The sequence below is a fragment of the Trachypithecus francoisi genome, unplaced genomic scaffold (genome assembly GCF_009764315.1).
Source record: "Trachypithecus francoisi isolate TF-2019V2 unplaced genomic scaffold, Tfra_2.0 Lachesis_group0, whole genome shotgun sequence".
NCBI lineage: Eukaryota > Metazoa > Chordata > Mammalia > Primates > Cercopithecidae > Trachypithecus > Trachypithecus francoisi.
Window position 1 is genome coordinate 41246975 of NW_022681453.1, and position 19834 is coordinate 41266808.

Below are 19834 nucleotides of genomic sequence, written 5' to 3' on the forward strand. Positions count from 1 at the left end.
TGGCTTTCCTTTAAAGGAAAGGTAAACTAAGAACAATGTGACTTCCTGTCTGGACAGAAGTGGCATCTCAGGTTAATATATCTTAATACAAAGACAAGATTGAGTTGTTCTAAATAGAATCCCTTGGCTTCCTGAAATCCTCCTATTAGGAGAGCAGGGTTGGGAATAATCTTTCACTGACAGACCAGCTCATGGCTGGAGGCACATAAGAAATGGTTTCCATCTCTAGGAGATGATCAGGTAAGTGGATGTTTTTGCTGGCTAAAAGCCAGCATAGGAAAAACAATGTAAGTTGCTAAATCTATAAAGTAAGAGCTAAATTTCTTTTCAATTGCTGGTACATTACAGCTATGTGACTGTGGTTTTCCGGGTATCTACTCTGCCCTCTAAAGTTCTGAGTTACCCAAGACAAGAAGCCAATTGCTTCTTGGCCTTTTGGCTAAGATCAAATGTCATATCTGTCCTTATCAAGAGGCCAAAATAAGAAAATGGACCAGGCCTAGTGGCTCACACCTATAATCCCAACACTTTAGGAGGTGCCAAGACAGGAGGATCACTTGAACCTGTGAGTCTGAGACCAGCCTGGGCAACACAGTGGGACCCCATCTCTACAAAAAAATAATAATAATTTTAAAAATAATCAGTAAAGAAAAGAAGAGTGGTTATCCAAAACACCTGAGGGAAAGCACTGCTTGGTCTTTATTTGTAAAATCATCTCAAAATAACAGCCAACATTACTATCATTTAAAATACATAGCTTAGTATAATAGATACCTGGCTAGAAAATGGGTAGCATTCTGGGATTCTGATGAGACCATATTATCAAAACAGATACCTTATGAAGTATTTCAACACTAATTTTCATATGTCATTTGACCATGAAAAGGGAGAAGGCAGAAAAAGTGTGTCAAATTAATCTAAATTAAGAGAACCAAAGTGGGGTAATTTGCTTTAATACCAGGCCCTATCAGGAAACAGAATAAAGTCAAATCCCTAACAATTAACACAAACACACACATTAAATTTAGCATTAAGAAGGCTTCTAGGTCTATGTAATTTTTTTATCCTCAAATTTCTCAGATGCCGTTTAAGCCCAGATTTCTGAGCTGTATTAAGAAACACATACTTGAAGCAATGAATTACTATTTTGAACACAAACTTACAGTCCTGTCAATTTAAAAAGCATTTTTTGTTATTGAAATTATATATATTATCTGTATACTCACAAACAAAATTAACAGGAAGCAAACATGTACTTTGTAGATGTCCCCTTTGCCTGGAATGTACAACCCTCAATTCAACCCCAAATTTACCGTCTATCCAAGTCTCCAATCAGACATTACTTTTTCTGGGAACAGGGTTCCAACTCTTCCCCCACCCGGTTTAGGGTTCCCTCATATACCCGACATACCCCCCTATTACAGTAGTGCTATCGTTTGAATGCACCCTGCAAAAAGTATCTGTTGCAAAGTTAATCCACAGTGCAACAGTGTTGGAAAATGGGGCCTAATGAGAGGTATTTAGGTCATGAGGGCTCTACCCTCATGAATGTTAATGCCAATTATAAAAGAACTTGAGACTGCCAGTTCACTCTCTTGCCCTCTTTCTCACCATGTGATACCCTCTGCCACATTCTGATGCAGCAAGAAGGCCCTCACCAGTCCCGTTATCTTGGATTTCCCAGCCTCCAGAACCGTGAGCCAATAATTTCTGTTCCTTATAAATTACCCCGTCTGTGGTATTCTGTTACAGCAGCACGAAACAGACTTAAGGTAAGTAATTAGGAGCTACCCACTTGCTCTGCACCAGATACTTTATATAATTACATGATTTAACCCTACGAGTTAGGTACTTTCTTCCCTGTTTCATAAATGAGAAAACTGAGGCTCAAGGATATGAAGGAGTTGGCCAACATCACAGCTAGGAAGCAAGAATTAGAACTGGAAAACAAGTTTTCTGACCCTCAGCCACTATGCAATAAATCCATTGTCAGTATTTATCAACATGTGTGATGAAGTCCTTGACAGGAAAGGACATGACTTTTCATCTTTCTTCCTTGGCCTAGAACAATCAATGTCCAGCAAATTGTATGATCCTGTTCAATAAACGCTGGTTGTTAATCTACAGTCTGGAGTACAAAGAATCTAACTTTAAACACACCCAGTCAAATTGCTCAGTTAGCATACACTAGTTATAAGATCTCTGTGGTCTAAAGATTTACTTTAAGTTATTTGCATCATGACAAACATGGCATATACAATTTGTTTACTCCTTCCCTAATTACATATTTCCCTGACGAGAAAAGAATGTAGCTGTACAAACTTTATTACATCACTGTACCATTATAAGTTCAAATAATGAATTTAACCCAAGGCTACTTTTTGCCTTTTCTGCTCTAACAATCCCTGCAAGATTTGCCAGTTTGGAAGGACAGCCTTGACATTAACTCTGTCCTCTTTCTTAAGTAACTTGTCAAAACAGTGACTATTTCAGTTTAGAAATACACGACCAGATGCCATCAAAACTACATAATGGTAGCATGACTAATTTCAATTTCTTCAGACAACGAAGAATGAGGCATCCAAGTTCAAGGTAGAACATTAAAAATATATATGTCCGTCTACACAGTAAGGAGAAAAGTAGATTAAGAAGCTGAAGACGCATGAAAAAAAGCTCTTTGAAATAGCTGCAACCTAAACCTGAACTTTTAAAAAACCCATAGGCACAGAAAACTTCAAAAATTTGTAGGTAAAATGTGTATTCAATTTTTCCATCTTAAGAATTACAGTATGTATTTCAATGCCCTTTGTACTTTTAATTAAAACAATTACACTTCATTTTTTGCAATAAATACCACTTAATAGAGTTCTAATTCTTTGAAATTAGTTTTATTTCAAAATGAAAAAAACCAAAATGTCATGAAGTCAGAAAGAAGAAATAGGAGTATACAGGAAAAAGACAACTGGATATCTCAAATGGCTCATAAAAAGAAAAAACAAACCTAAACCTAATCCTACCACTGATGAATGTATTTTGGTGATCTCAAGTACTGATAAGTATGTCAAGGTAAAAAAGGAGAAAACCTAAACCGTTGTGAAACCCTCACTGTTTCAGTGAACACGTTTGCTTTCTGCTAAATGGTGTGCACACTGGTAGAATTGAGCTATATATGCTTCTTTATATTTTAATCAATGGATAATAAATATAATTTAGTAAAGCTGATTAGATATGTATCTCTACATGTAAGTTTAATTTATATGAAAAGGATGCATGAAAATTTTGACTATGAAATTAAGTTCTAAGATCCCCAATTCTAAAAAGGCAAGGGAAGATCATTCAAAAGCTACACATAAATAATCTTATGTAGTTCTTAGCTAATTTCTCACAAAGTAAAAATGGTAACAATCCCAACAGTTCCACTGTGGACCAGCTGTGCAGCCCAGAGTTTGCTTGCTTCTGGTATCACTTCTTAGCTGTTTGGTACTTAATCTGAATCTGTTTCCACAGGGATAAATTAGAAGAAAAATTCTTAAGAATTGCTATGGAAATTAAATGAGACAGCAAACATGTAAGTACTTTATATATGAAAAGGGAAGGATGACAACAGGTCATATGATCAGCCCTGGCACTCCCGTTACTGGTCCCTGCCCCTGCTACCTGTGAAGCACCTGCCCACATATTCCTTCCTCCTCAGTGCCGTGGCTAGCGCTCTAATTCAGACCATACTGCCTGTCCCCAGACTACCTTGGGTCTAGGCAAGAATAAGTCTCCTCTCTTCTCCATGCCCACTAACTTCACCCTTCTCAATGACTCTATCCTAAGTGTTGCTGCCAGCTGAATTTGATTTCATAAGCCTCTCACGAGCTCCAATGCCAAACTCTTCAGTGGTTCCTCCCTGAATAAGACCCAAACTCATCAGCAAGCCATTACAGGCTCATTTCAGCCCAGTCCCAGCACACTGTTTCCATCTTTACCCTACCATTCCCCTTCACACCTCTGGCCTCCAGACAGACGGGAATTTGCCGTTTCTTGGACACGGAACTCTTTTATTTTCCTTTTTCTGATTTTTTTGCCTTCTATTTTCTCAGGGAATACCCTTCCTCCACATCTTCTTTTCTAAATCCTACACATTCTTTAGTAACTATCATTATATATCACTCATTAGATCCACACCGTTTGCTCCTTCCCTATTAATCCCTTCTCCTCCCACTACTAACAAGCACTCTATCAGGGTCAGAGTGAAGTGTGGTAACTGAAATCCTATCACTCATTTCCTCCACCCTGACCAGGCTCTGGCTGACAAGATTAATAATACAAAGTAGTCAAAAGAGAGGCAGGGCATCCACTTTTTAAAAAGGTTTTTTGGTGTTAACTACATTAGACAATGCGGGACATCTCTTACCTCCTTTGCTTGCCCCAATCTTAGAACCCATATTGGGCTGAAACTCAGTCTCAAGCTAGGACTGAAGGAACAAAGACCTGGTGCAAGCCTTCACTGCAGCTAGAAACTGGCAGGTCCAAGAGGGTATAAGAAAGACAGGCTGGCACTTAGCTTGCTTTAGAGCAGAGATTGAAAACCGGGGGCCTCCCAGGCTGACGTGGGCTCTCAGACATGCTATGGCTCTTACAGTGTGATTTAAAATTATTTTACTTATTTGTCCATACTTAAGCTTTAAAAGATTTTAAAGCTTTCTACTTTAATTTTACTTTCTACTTCTTTTTAAAACTGGCAATACTACATATTCACACAGCAACAGTAGGCTACAGTTGAGCCATGTATCTCTCCAGTTCACACAGGCCTCATTAGTCTCTATTTCCTTAAACCCTAGTATCCTTATTCATTTACCTGCTTGGCGAAGTAGCCATCTCAGTTTGCTTCTCCTAATGTACAGAAGTCTACTCTAATGTGAGCCAACTAGATCAGCTACATTTCATCCTGTGGGAAGGCGAGAGAAAACAGCTGAAATGATCTACTTCAATGCTGGCCACTATTTGGAATGGAAAGCAGCCAAAGACCTCGGCTCCCTACAAAAGGGCCCCCTCCAACCTCCATGTACATACCTAAGGCAGAGGTGGTAAATTTTCTCTGTAAAGAGATAGAAAGTAAATATTTTGGCTTTGCAGGTCAATCTCTGATGCACTTATTCAATTCTGTCATCTTATCACAAAAGCAGACATAGACAGTATGTAAGCGAATGAGCCTGTGTTCCAATAAAACTTTATTTATGGACACTAAAATGAGAATTTCAAATAATCTTTCCAAGTCACTAAATATTATTTTTATTTTTTTCAACGATTTAAAAATGTAAAAAGCATTGTTAGCTCAAGGGCAATACAAGATGGATTTGGCCTGTGGATGGCCATTAAGGTAATTTCTTTTTTTTTTTTTTGTTAGAGACAAGGTCTTACTCTGTCACCCAGGCTACAGTGCAGTGGTGTGATCATAGCTCCCTGTAACCTCGAACTGCTGGGCTCAAGCAATCCTCCTGCCTCGGGATCCCAAGTAGTTAGGACTACAGGCACACACAACTATGCCCTGCTAATTTAAAAAACTTTTTTTTTTTCTAGAAACAAGGTTTCATTATGTTGCCCAGGCTGGTCTCAAACTCCTGGCCTCAAGAGATCTTCCCCCTTCTACCTCCCGAAGTGCTGAGTTTACAGGCATGAGCCACCATACCTGTCCATTAAGGTCTTTTTTAAAGGGAGTCTCTCCTTTGTATCTTATAAATACTTACATTTTGTTCTTGTTTTGAACGTTTAAGTTCCAAGGTATATGTGCCATGGTGGTTTACTGCACAGATCATCCCATCACCCAGGTATTAAGCCGAGTATCCACTAGCTATTCTTCCTGATCCTCTCCCTCCTCCCGCCCACCCCCTCCCACCCCCTCCCACCCTCCGAAAGGCCCCAATGGGTGTTGTTGCCCCTGTGTCCATGTGTCCTCATCATAAATACTTACATTTTGTACCTTATCTTTTGACCTATCATTCCTATTACACAATAAACTCCTTAAGAGCTAAGACCAAGTCATAAATATCTTGTAACTCTTCACCAATTCTGTTATACTCCCTTGCATGGAGAATAGATTTGATTCACGTCTGTTGAATAAATAAATGTCTGCCACTTGTTATTTTCCAACGCTAACTTCTTACTTAAAGAAACTTTAAGTTGGGCTATAGTGGCTCACATCTGTAAACCAGCACTTTGGGAGGCTGAGGCAGGAGGACAGCTTGAGCCCGGGAGTTTGAAGTTGCAGTGAGCCATGATTATGCCATACTGTACTCCAGGCTGGGTGACAGAGTGAGACCTTGTCTCTAAAAAATAAAAGAAATGAAATGAAACTCTAAATTACCTAAATATATATACAATCAGGTGTTGCTTAATGATTTGGCTATGTTCTGAGAAATGTGTCATTAGGTGATTCTGCCATGTGAACATCACAGAATGTAGTTACACAAACCTAGATGGTAGTCTCCACTACACACCTAGGCTATGGTATAGCCTATTGCTCCTAGGCTGCAAACCAGTATAGCATATGACTGTCCTGAATGCCATAAGCAATTGTAACACGGTGCTAAGTATTTTTGTATCTAAACATATCCAAAAATAGAAAAGATACAGTATAGTCCAGCTCTTTTCTGATTCAAAGAAAAATTAAAAAAAATTAATAAGAAAATATACAGTAAAATCACAGTATTACAATGTTATGGGACCACTGTTGTACATGTGGTCCATCACAGACTGAAAGTCATTATGTGGTACATAATTGTAATTCTTACATGTATTCCAGATAAAACATAAAGTATTATTCAATTCACTTCATCAAGGCCTCAGTATTAATATATAATAGGACCTTGATTCATTAGGGTCAAATAGAAGGTTTTCTCTTTGTTCCCCCAGAGTTGTTTTAAATACATACAATTTTCTGCTGCTATTTTCTTACAGAAAGTTACTTCCATAAAAAATCAGATCCATAAAAATAATCTCAAAACTGACTTTAAATTTATTTAAAGAGGCACTAATTATAGAAGTTTTTTTTAAGCCATACATTCAAACCATGTAACTAAGTTCTAGGGATTTCTACACTGCTCAGCTCAGAAACTGCTGAAATTAACAAAAATAAATAATACAGAAAATATAGTGTAGATTTAAATGGTATGTAATATTTAAGAGGTCAGGCGACTTGAAGCCATCACCCATCAGTAAGCATTTCTATATAACTCCAATTTTCAAAGAATACTAACATTTTAAAATATTTTAAGTGATATTTTTGAAGTCAAATAACCACAAGCTATTCATCATTTGTTGCAATTAAAAGGCAATTTATTATTTGTAAGCCATATGGGAAATGCTTCCCTCTACTGTGTATTTTAAGAGAACCAAGAATGTTTTATACAAATGTAACCCGGAAATTACCATGAGAGCAATCTAAACATTTTCAGTGATTAACATTATTTAGAAGTATTAGGGGGAAAGGGATTCTATGGAGATGACTAGAATTTGACAGTCCTTCTTTTAATGTTTACATTTATGCACAATACCCTTCTATAAAGTGTTATAAGTATAAACCTGCAAATGCTCTAAACCTGCAAATGCTCTGAGGTTAAATAATACATATGAATGGGAAGAATGTACTAATTTAGGAGGCTGGGAAAACAGACTTGTACTCCAAGGAAGAAACAAGAGTAAAAGGAATTCACTTTGCCTCACAGAAGGAGAATCCAGAGTTCTCCCTTTCAAACATTCAGCAGCAGTTCATGATTTCCACGAGTTAACTCCTGCTGTCCTCTGAAGTTCTCTCTTTTCTTGGATTAGCTGGTATGTAAAATGGTCAACAAAAACAGGTACAAATGCTACTTCAGTAGCTGACTTTAATTTCATGCTGAAGTTTCTGAGAGCACTGTGATTGTTCTATTCTTAGAAACATTAATTGGTATGGGGAATTAAGTCAGAAAAAAAAAGTTCAAGAACAATTTAGAATAGGAGGAAGAAAACACAAGGAATTACCATCTCCCAGGTAAGGAGCAGGGAATTAAGCAACAATATTTGAAAAGTAGAGACGTAAATTCCAGTGACCAGTTAACTCAGATAGGAAAGAAACTATCAACTAGTTTTAGAGGATATAGAGCAAATCTCAGCATCAGATAGCATATCGATTTTCCATCATCTCATTCCAACAAACACATTTTCACAGCAGAAACTATACTATCCCATGAACCTCCTCACACGGTTTACTCACAATGTTTACAACATTCCCTCCATCCGTCAAGTCCCAATTCAAATCTCACAGCCTCTATGAGAATTTCCCTGACCCCTAGCGAAATGTGTCATCTCTCTCTTTTTTGAACTACTTAATGCACCTTTCTTGTAAGGCACTTACCACAGTTGACTATATATTTTATGTTATTGAGGGACATCTTAGCTCCCTGGCTAGTGAATAGGCTCCCCCAAAACAGCCCACACATTTAATTATTTTTCTATTGCTCTTTATATCTACAGGGTGCTTTGCATGGACTGGCTCCTGAGTAGGTATACATTCAAAATATGTGTTGAACAAATCAATGAATAGAAGAACTCATCAAGCAATTAACAAGTACTTGAGGGCGCTAGGAAACTAGTAGAAGCTGAGAATTAAAAGTCAAATAAAGCAGAGGCTCCCACAATAGGAAGTTACATGTCTTCAATGACTTAAATGTAGGTCAGTTTCCCTGGCTTATATTTTCACTTTCCATATTTCTCTTTAGAGTTACTTAATACAAATGCAATTTTTCAAAAACCCTGGTAGTTGTGTAATTCTGTGCCCTGTGCCCCCATTAGGACTATTATATCTTCAGAATCCAGCTCAGCAGCCTCACACGGCAGGTTCTCAACAAATACTTGTTGAATAAATCTCAAAATAGTTTCATACAACGTATTTAAAGAGTAAAAATTAAAAGGCCTAACAATTCTTTAAAATGTCCAGAATGGGAACTTACAGAAATTAAATATAGATAACTGTCAACAATGGAAAACTGCAGTGATTTCATCTTTTAGTTTTCGAGTTTGCAATATCTCCTCTACAATTCAATTTTTTAAAAAGTCATTTGCTATACCGACTCTGGAATAAATAAAATGTAAACATTAAAAAGAAATTCACCAATAAGGTCTCCTCCAAACTCGGAGCTCATTCAATACACTTGCCAAACCTCAATGTTTTAAACATCCATTTTTCTTTTAAAAAACTGATCAGTCATAAGCCCTGGGCTTGGTGCCATAGCTCTTCTTTTCTTTCTCATTGATTGTGTTATTTTATCTACAGAAGAGGTTAGTAAAGCAGTAATCTCTGAAAATGTGTTTATTAAGCCCAATTAATAACTGATATGTAAGGGCTATTAATTATCTGAAGTAATACCAGGTTTTAATTGGTGACAACTAGACTCCTGAAGGCTGTTTCTTGGGTTACTACCTGCTATGCAGCTACTATTCATCAGACTTCACATGTTATTAAAAAGTATGTTTCTATTAACCTTAAAAACAAAATAGCAAATAGAAAGAACAACTGTATATGTTTTTGTTAGCCAAAAAATTTTAGACAATTGTCCAGATATTAACAGAAATCATGTTTTCCACAAAATGGTAGATAAATTCAAATTTGAAACATGGTAGTATGGTGGTGAAGAGTCTAGACTTAAGAAAAAAAAAGACTTTGTCTAAAGGAAAATCACAACATGTACAAAAATAGGGAACACAGTATCATGAATCCCACATACTCATCACCCAGACAGCAATCAACTTGTAGCCAACCTTGTTTCAGCTACACCCCACCCACTTTCCCACAACCCACTCTGGACTATTTTGAAGCAAATTCCAGGCTTCATATAATTTCATTTATAACTAGTTCAATATATATAAGTACACAGACTCTAAGTTACACAGATCTGGAGTCAAATCTAGGCTCTCCCACCTACTAGCTGTAAGACCCTGGGCCACTGACTTCACTTCTTTGAGCCTGTCTTCTATTTGCAAAATGGGGATAGTAATGACTGCTTCACAGGATTGCAATGTGAGCAAAATGAGATATGGTATCTAAAGAACTGAACTTAGCGCTGGCACACAGAAAGTAGCTAACACATGCAGCTATGGTTATTATTAACAAACTAGCCAAACCAGAGCTACTTCTATTTAAATTATGGGGTGTCCAAACAAACAAGCCTCTTCAGTGGCAATAATGGCATCCCTGTGCCATCCACCTGTACGTATTATTAACACATCAGGACAGAACTCTTTCTGACTCTTTTCTAATGAGGCTCACAAAGAAAATAACTGGTATCAAGTATCCCTATATTTTAAAGAGATACTAACCTCTTTATGCTGAACTTGTAGAGACAGAAACTAAAAATGATTTGTAATTCATTCGCCAAATATTCACCTTCAGGAGCTTAAGAGTAAAGAGGTCCAGAAAAAATCTCCATGGATAAAGGTGGTGGAGTGCTGTGCAGTTTCTTACCACACTCTATGGGTGTGGGAAGGAGGTGCTTTTCTGTTACCTCAAACCAAGAGAAACGGGGTTTTAAGAGGCCCTAACAACCTGCTTACCCTGGAAATTTTAACTGTAGACATCAACTGTAGAGTACAAAGATTGGTGTCTGGCTTCCATTAAGAAGCAGGACAGAGCAGCATGTGGAGGCCGAGTGGAGGTAAGCAGTATGTCCTGTCAAAGTGAAAGGGGTCCTCCTCCCTGCTGCTGGTCACCCACCCTCAGGCAGGTCCCAGCTGGGGAAGGGAAGATTTCCTTTTGTAATGAAGTTCAAAGTGGACATTTTAAGTGCTGAAATTAGACTCCTCTCGTGACTAGAAGTGGTAAAAGAACTTTTTAAAAATCTAAAGTGAAAGAAAAAGTTATAGGATATATATTATAGGAGACAAATATATGATATGATATATATAGGATATATATTCCATCCAAGAAGAAGGAAAAAAAAAAGAACCCACAGAATGAGTTCAAAGGGAGAACTGGAAGCAAAAATTAAGTTGGTGTTTCTCTTCCACCCCATCCCATCCTACCCGTCTAATGGAAATAAAGTAAGGAATACCTTCTATACATTAATAAGATGTAGACAATGCACTCACTAAATTACATAAATAATGTATGATCAAGTATTAAACTACAACTTGTCACTTCTAAAATGAATAACTCTTCTGAGTGGGCCAGGTGCAGTGGCTCACACCTGTAATCCCAGCACTGTGGGAAGCCAAGGCAGGCAGATCACTTGAGGCCAGTAGTTCCAGACCAGCCTGGTCAACATGGCAAAAGCCCGTCTCTACTAAACACACAAATACTAGCCAGGCATGGTGGTGCATGTCTGTAATCCCAGCTACTTGGGAGGCTGAGGCATGAGAATTTCTTGAACCTAGGAGGTGGAGGTTGCAGTGAGTCAAGATCCGCCACTGCCCTCCAGCCTTGGGCAACAGAGCAAGATTATGTCTCAAGGGAAAAAATAAAAAAAAAGAATAACTCTTCTGAAGACGTATTAGAAAATGTGCTTTTTCTCTTTTATTTTTAATTGACTAACAGTAGCTAAGTGATGCTTCCACGAAAAATTTTACCCATTCTTCCAAAAAGAAAGGAACAAAGAGGCAATAAAAGTTGAAGAGACAGAGACAGAGGAAAAAAAGGAGTCATGTGCCCCAAGATGACTGATCCAAAGAGAGCAAGGTCCTTTGTTAAGCACTAAAACAGTACTTAAGGGGCAAAGCAGGACTTCCTGCCCTTAAGGAGTTTGGATTAAACAGAACAGCAATCTCCAGAGATAAACATACAGTCTTCTGGAGGAGGGGATGGAATGAAAAGAAATGCAAACCTGAAAAGAGCCAAAGGCCTAGTAAAGAATCCTTGTAAAGGCTACTTGTGAGGTCACACGAAGCCAATTCCTGGCTCTTTGAAAACTCAGATCTTAGTCAATCAGTTATAATGACATATTCTGTAGTTTCTGAAGCACTCCTACATTGGTTTTGAAAGCTCATTCCATTTAAGATCAATCCTTCTTTGGAGCCAGGGTTATTCATTACTTTCAACTATGGAATACTATACTGACCTTTATAATAAAAAGTGTGAACACTATGACTGCATTTTGAATTATAAGTAGGCATGAATTCATTCTTGGAAAACACTAAATGCCAAACCAGAGCTACCTTTATTTAAATTATGGGGTGTTCAAACAAATGAGCCTCTTCAGCGGCAAGAATGGCATCCTTGTGCCATCCACCTGTACAAAGACAGGTGACAATTCTCATCTAGAGAATGTCATCTCCACAGCTTCTGGCACAAATTCTAGACAACCCAGCCCTCAGTTTTAGCACTAACTAGCCACAACCCAAATTACTCACAGAACACACTGTACATGGTACATAGAGGGTTCAGGTTCATTTTTAGCAGTGGCCTCCAGTGTGTTACTTCAAGTTTTATGTTGCTATCATAACACAGCTGATAAAACTACTTCTTGTCATAGTGATAATGAATAAAAGTTGAGTCTCATTTTCAGTCCTGGCCTACTAAAACGGTTTGGGTAATTGATTCCTGTGTAAGTCAAGGCAATCGAACTTATTTTTGGTTATGCAATCACAGAACTGATTACTTTTCCAATAAAAGTCAAAAGAACTAGATTACTTCCCAGAATAAAAAGTAACAAGCAATAGTTTGTATATGTGAGTGAGAGTGAGAGAGGCAGAGTGAGTGTGTGAGTGCGTGAGTGTGTGTGCAAATGGGCATGTGGAGGTTTTGCCAATTCTCCATCTGGAAGCCATGATATAACAGGCTGCATTCTCACTGGTTAAGTCCATGAATAATGCCCAGATAATCTAGCAGGCCTTAAAAAAGAAATGAATGGTGACGTGTAACTGAGGCTCACACAGTCATTTATAGTAGATTGATTTTCCAAGGTACTTTTAGCAATTCAAAAAATATCTTGGATGGAAGGCAAGAAGAAATAACACGTGAAAAAACAAAGCAGTTTGTTTCCCACTGCTAAGTTAAAGAAGATAGATTTCTCAATGATAGCTCTTTTATCCTATAATCAACAATCCTTCAAAATAAAATACGGCTAGTCTAAACCAACTGGATGAATAAAAAGGCATCTTTCATCTAACCATGATTCATTTTTACAATTATTGTCTACTTTAAAATGATCTACTTCAAACATGATTTTCCTCCCCCATTCCCGCCACTAGGGCAAGAAGACCACAGGTTACACAGAAGGCCAAGTACACCTCCAGGTAGGACAAAACATTTGAGATGTGATTCTCTTCTTTAGGTCAGTGAAGTCACCTGGAGGTAGAGGGAAGAACTTCCTTTCTTTCCCCTTCTTATTCTCAAGTCTGAAAACCAAGTTCCCAGAAACACTTTTATCTAAGGGCAAAGGAATGACGAGTCTCCCCAGGGGGAGAATATAAGAAATGACCATAAAGTACTAAGAGTGACTTTTAAATAAATGTGCCAGAACTAATACACACAAATGGATGGTGCCCCCTTCAAAGTCATTACCCTGGAAATTATATACTTATTCTAATGATAATATGGGCACTTTGGAATTTGCTTCAGAACCCAGAATTTTCCACATCCTTAAAGCTAGCAAGTGTTTGTCTTTTCAGGTTGAATTTAGCAGGTCAAAAGTGCTCAGAGTAGCTGTACTTTTTGTTGGAAAATCTTTCTTGAGATGCCTAATCTAGGTTATTTGTCCCCTCCTAAATGATCCCTGGACTTCTCCCAGCAGAGTACTTTTCACTCTCTCTTTGGAACTGCTTACTTACTCATTATCTGTCTGACAAAACTGTAAACTTCAACAGAGCAGGGAACTTTTCTACCTTCTTTATTATTAGACCCACAGCCCCACCATAGAGCCTAGAAGATTACAGGCAGTCAAGAAACACTGAACCATGCAAGCTATTATAATGTAAAATGGTTTGCAATACTATGTGTGCCTTATTTGTTTACCTTCCTTACTCCTCTCTGAAAAGAGTTTTTATTACACCTCTATGCAATTACTTACCTACATATATGTTATACACAGGAATTTTATACTTTAAAAGTGGTTGGATTCATTTTTCATTACTTATTTATATACAGAAAAAAAACAAAAATAATTGTATCTTCACAGATTAAAAACTTACAACTTTTTCCCTCCCAAATTTGCAAGCGCAATAGTATCTTACCTAGTTGCAATATCTTTATAGTGTCCCTGTAGGCCTTCATCACCAGCTTGAAATGGCGATAGAGTGGGTAACACAGCACCCTTCTTCCAAAAGACACCATGATATCTTGAACATTAGTCCAAGTCTGTGAAGTGTCATTTTAATAGCAGTCATTTCCATAAAATATTACACAAACAAAAGCACACAATGAAATAGGAAGCTTTTCTCATTTAAAAGCTGTAAGTTCGGATCATTGTGATGCCAAGTAGAAGAGAAACATAAAACCATGAAATAAGATTATTTTCGTATACCTTAAAATAAAACATAGAATCTTAGTTTTTCTAATTTCTCACACTATCAATACATCACAAATGTCACAAGAAAGCTTTTTAAAGTCCTAAGTATTTTAGATTCTTACAAATAAGAATCTAAAACACATGGCATTAACAAAATACAGATGCACATAAAGGATATTTTAAAATAATTTACATTTCATGTTTTTGTCATCTAGGGCTATTCAAGATGGCACACATCAAAAATGTAGAACTCAAAGGGCATAGTGGCTGATGCCTGTAAAACACTTTGGGACGCCAAGGCGGGCGGATCACCTGAGGTCAGGAGTTCGAAACCTGCCTGGCCAACAGGGCGAAATCCCGTCTCTACTAAAAATACAAAAATTAGCCAGGTGCGGTGACAGGCACCTGTAATCCCAGCTACTTGGGAGGCTGAAGCAGAGAACTGCTCAAACCTGGGAAGCAGAGGCTGCAGTGAGTCAAGATTGCACTACTGCACTCCAGCCTGGACAATACAGCCAGACTCCATCACAAAAAAAAAAAAAAAGTAGAACTGTTCAGCTTCCTCTCCTCTTTTTTTTTCTTTTTTGCACTGGACATGGGTAATACAAGACATTTACTTGAGTAATTTGCTCTTGCTTATCAAACTGATTTCTAGGAAAAAAGGTGTTCTATCTTGAATGGTATCAAACTGATAACATTAGCAATTGAAAACTTACTAAAAACACTAAACAGAAAATTTCCACAAAATTGTTTTTTGATAAAGTATAAAAAATGTAAACCATATGTAAAACTTAAAACCAAGGGAGAAAGATAATTTACATGTACATTAATCCTTAAAACTATGAGAAATCTGATTAAGAACACTGAGTATTTGACATAAAGAGAATTATGAACTAAATAGGTGAATTTTCATGTAGATTTTTAATAACTATACCACAAAATTGTCCAGTCACCAACTACTTCCAACATATTAATAAATGCTAACACAGAAACCAATTCCTCTAATATATGCTGATCATGGCAACATGAGGAACTCCAATGAAGCCTAGAGGGGAGCACTTTTCATCTTCAGTAGGCATACAAACTCCCCAGAGATCTTGCTACAAATTCTGGTTCTGATTCAGTGGGTGGGAGGTGGGACTGAAATTCTGTCTTTCTAATGAACTCCCAGCTGAAGCTGCTGGTCAGGTTGTTGGTCCTTGAACCATTTTTGGAATAGTAAGATTCTATAATGAAGTAAGTGTTTCAGTTCCTGTTTACATCTTACCTATTATTTTAACAAAGTGACATCAATGAAACAACTTTGATTTTGCAACTTAAAAAATACTGGTTGTTTTAATTGATGATATAATCTTGATACTTTTTCAAAGTTTCTGCTTTTAATTACTGTTTTGATGCACAAGTTTGTTAAAAACTTATAAATTTAAAGATATTATCCTTTGGTATTTTTGGTGAGACCTCCACAACTATTTTTCAGAACACAGAAACAATTACTACCATACTAAAAGAGTTATCAGATGTAATCAGACTACATTTGAATTGCAGGACTTAAGATAAGGGATTTAAGCTATATGATCTAAGTTTCCTCACCTGTAAAACCTGCAACACTTACCTCACAGACTTATTGAGAATAGGTGAAGTTTTTCTTACATATACATATATATATTTAAAAAATCATATAAAACCATTATTTTTCGCCGGGCGCGGTGGCTCCAGCCTGTAATCCCAGCACTTTGGGAGGCCGAGACAGGCGGATCACGAGGTCAGGAGATCGAGACCATCCTGGCTAACACGGTGAAACCCCGTCTCTACTAAAAAAAATACAAAAAAACTAGCCGGGCGAGGTGGCGGGCGCCTGTAGTCCCAGCTATTCAGAAGGCTAAGGCAGGAGAATGGCGTGAACTCGGGAGGCGGAGCTTGCAGTGAGCTGAGATCCGGCCACTGCACTCTAGCCTGGGCGACAGCGCGAGACTCCGTTTCAAAAAAAAAAAATTATTTTTCATGTGTGTGTGTTTATTCTTGGCATAGACCCTGATGGTCACTTATCACCTAGGTTTGCCTCCATCTTTGAGTTTCAAGCTCCAATATATGCCAGCTTACAAACACACCTCTCACTCTGCCCCACATTCTTTCCCAACAAACCATGTCTCCATCCTCTCTCCGAAGTGTGTTTCCCTCCCCCAGCTTCCAAAATACTCTACCTGGTTTCATTATCAGAATTTTATTAAAAAGGTGGAAAACAAACTTGTACAATAGAGCTTCTATTTTTAAAAATTCAAGGAATTGCTTGAATTACCCCAAATGATGTAAAAACAACAAAAATAACTTCCTGAGCAGCAAACTCTAAACAACTGCAACTGGAAATCATACCTCAAACCAGCATAGTGTTGGACTCAGTTTCCTGATATTCCATGCAGATTCAACCTGTATTTGTTTTGGAGAAAAGAATACCATCACATTAGAGGTAAAGTCATTTAAACAAACCAAAGAAATCCATTTTTTCAACCAGTGTCTGAGGATCACTGACATATGAGAACTAAGAAGTGTTCACAACTATAGAAAAAAACCTATTTTGCTGATGCAGAGACTATCAGTGGGAAGTTTCTGTTTACTTTCCTTGGGATTTTTGAAAATAAAACTTTTCTACTGAAAAAAGTACCAGAACACAAGAGCAAATAACCAGGGGTTTTGAAACTAAAAGTTAAAGCAAAGTAATCTCTGCTCAATTTCTGTCCTTTTTCAACTAAGTTACATGCCTCCTGAACAGTCCATAAATAATCTATCAAAGGAATCAAGGATAATGTTGAAGTATTACCTGTGGCACTTAAGAAGCTGCTAGAAAATTTGATCTTTCAGAGAATGCTGGTGAGAATAAGTACATTCTAGAGGAGGTCTCAAGTTGTAAGACTTGATGATTTTAAATACACAAATACAAGAATAAAAAATGGTAAATTTTTTCAAGTATACCTAAACACTCACCTTTTCAAGATTTAATATGAAGCATTTTTTGTCAAAGAAAACATTTTCTCCATTTACAGTATCTTTTTTTTTTTTTTTGAGACGGAGTCTCGCTCTGTCGCCTGGGCTGGAGTGCAGTGGCCGGATCTCAGCTCACTGCAAGCTCCGCCTCCTGGGTTTACGCCATTCTCCTTCCTCAGCCTCCCTAGTAGCTGGGACTACAGACGCCCGCCACCTCGCTCGGCTAGTTTTTTGTATTTTTTAGTAGAGACGGGGTTTCACCGTGTTAGCCAGGATGGTCTCGATCTCCTGACCTCGTGATCCGCCCGTCTCGACCTCCCAAAGTGCTGGGATTACAGGCTTGAGCCACCGCGCCCGGCCTACAGTATCTTTAAAAGATGAGTGAAAACAAAAAGTATTTTCAGATAAATATTAAGTAGCCTTAGCACACTTAATTAATAGTCATCTTGGAGTCAGACACAAACGTCAAGTCACCCTAGAAATTTTCAGAATCATGACAACAAAAAAACTGGTACACAGAAAATTCTAACTCTAATACCATCCTAGTGCTATAATGTTGAGTGAAAAAAGCAGGTTATAGTATATACGTTAGGACCCAAGGTAAATACACACAATATAGACACACGTGCACACTGAAAGAAGACTGGAAATAGATACATCGCCATGTAACAACGGTTATTTCCGATGACTAAAATTACAGGAAATCTTAATTATTTCCTTCGTTTGTATATTTTCCTTTACAATATGAATTATTTGTGTAATTCAAAAAAGGAAAGTTATGCTCAGATCAAAAATAACCTTTAGAGCGAGGACAATTATAAACAGCTGCAGCGCCACACTGACTAGAAAGGCTGTTTTTTTGGTTTCCAGCCTTTTTAAATATACAATCAATGGTATAGGTGAAAAGGAAGTTTAGCTCTTCATTTACAACATCAAATATGGCTTAAGAAGAAATACAATAAAGTCTATATTATTTTTTAAAAGATTAAGAAATAATTTACAAAAGGATTTACTTTTATAACATGATCCCTTTAAATAGCAAAAAAATATACAATTCAGGTTTTAAAAAATTTGATTTACATATAATTTTTCAGAAATCCACACGCTCTATGAATTGAGGGACACTTGCAGGTAAATACTAAGATTTCTTTATTTTGTAAAATGCCATATTTTGCATCTGCTGACTTCTGGCTGAGAGAAAGAATATAAATGGGTATGGTAGTTTACCCCCTGGCCAATGTGAAGTGTCATGTGACAGAGCACTTCTCTGGCCTAAAAGAGATGAGGGCTCAGAGTAGCCTTCCTCTCTACTCTCAGCTTTACTCCCTTAAACTTCCCTACTCTGCTATTTTGCAGAGAATAATCCCAAGAGAAAACTGAAAAAGACCGACTAAGCAATGTATGATTGCTTGTGGGTACCCACCACCACCACCCCACACATGTAACTCTGCTGGGGGCATCCCCTGAATAACTAATCACCACCAGTTCTACTCTAGACAAGAAAGACGGATGCTTTAATGCAGTTTACTCAGCACAGTCATCTATGGCAACACGCACACATATAAGCACTTACATTCTTCTCTCCTTCAGTGACACGGGTTTCATAGCAATATGCCAGAAGGATATCAATCAAACTGTAGTACACTTGACGACAGGCTTTCTTGTCCAGCAGATAAGATTTATTGACAAATTTTCGTAGCTGATATTTCTCTTCTTCAGAAAAAGACACTAGAAGAAAACGCATTTAAAAATTAGATGTTTCATTCATTTTTGTAAATCCCCCAATGTGGAAGATTTGTCAAAATTAGAACTTTGATTATAGAAACTGAAATAAAAGTCATTTCTACTTAACTCTGGATATATAAATAACTTAAGTAGATGTCACAGTTTTAGTAAGAGCTGTGAGTCTGCTCAAATCCTAATAGGGCTGAATAAAGATTTTTCGAAACAATACCTATTCCTTAATACCCAACCCTCCCTTTTTTGCTACACTGTTCTGTACTTAAGGCGTCTGAATGCCAGTTACTGACTTTAAAATTAAGATACTACATTTTGACAACAGAAAGCGCTAAATAAAGTACACTGAAAATATTCATTATCCATTTGAAAGTTCTATACCAAGAAACAGGAATATTCCCAGATATTAATCAATTAAAATTGTTACATTTAAACTAAACTAAATTTCAATTCAAATTAATCCATTAAAATCTCATATTGTCTACCATATAAATCAGGTTTTACATATGACCACATCACATACATTAGACCTGTGGGAAGAGACTGTTTCTTTACAACACGGTTCCTTTTTCCTTTTCTTTCGCTTGGCACCCTCTCTCCACCTGAATATTCGTCAACAGCTTCTCACCCACTAAAAATCTAGTATATATCATTCC

At 37.4% G+C, this 19834-nt stretch overlaps 1 protein-coding gene across 5 annotated transcripts in view; it reads right to left on the minus strand.

Moving 5' to 3' along the window:
- SHQ1 (SHQ1, H/ACA ribonucleoprotein assembly factor) overlaps positions 1–19834 on the minus strand; it is a 377353-nt gene that overhangs the window by 322613 nt on the left and 34906 nt on the right. For all 5 annotated transcript variants that reach the window (XR_004436966.1, XR_004436967.1, XR_004436968.1 and 2 more), the window contains exons 7-9: positions 19015–19169; positions 16833–16886; positions 14188–14311 (exon numbers count right to left, since the gene is read on the minus strand). Coding sequence is in view for 2 of the 5 variants with exons in the window: in XM_033210462.1 (XP_033066353.1) it covers positions 14188–14311; positions 16833–16886; positions 19015–19169 (333 nt within the window). In the remaining 3 variants the exon portion in view is untranslated. The remainder of the gene's footprint in view (positions 1–14187; positions 14312–16832; positions 16887–19014; positions 19170–19834) is intronic.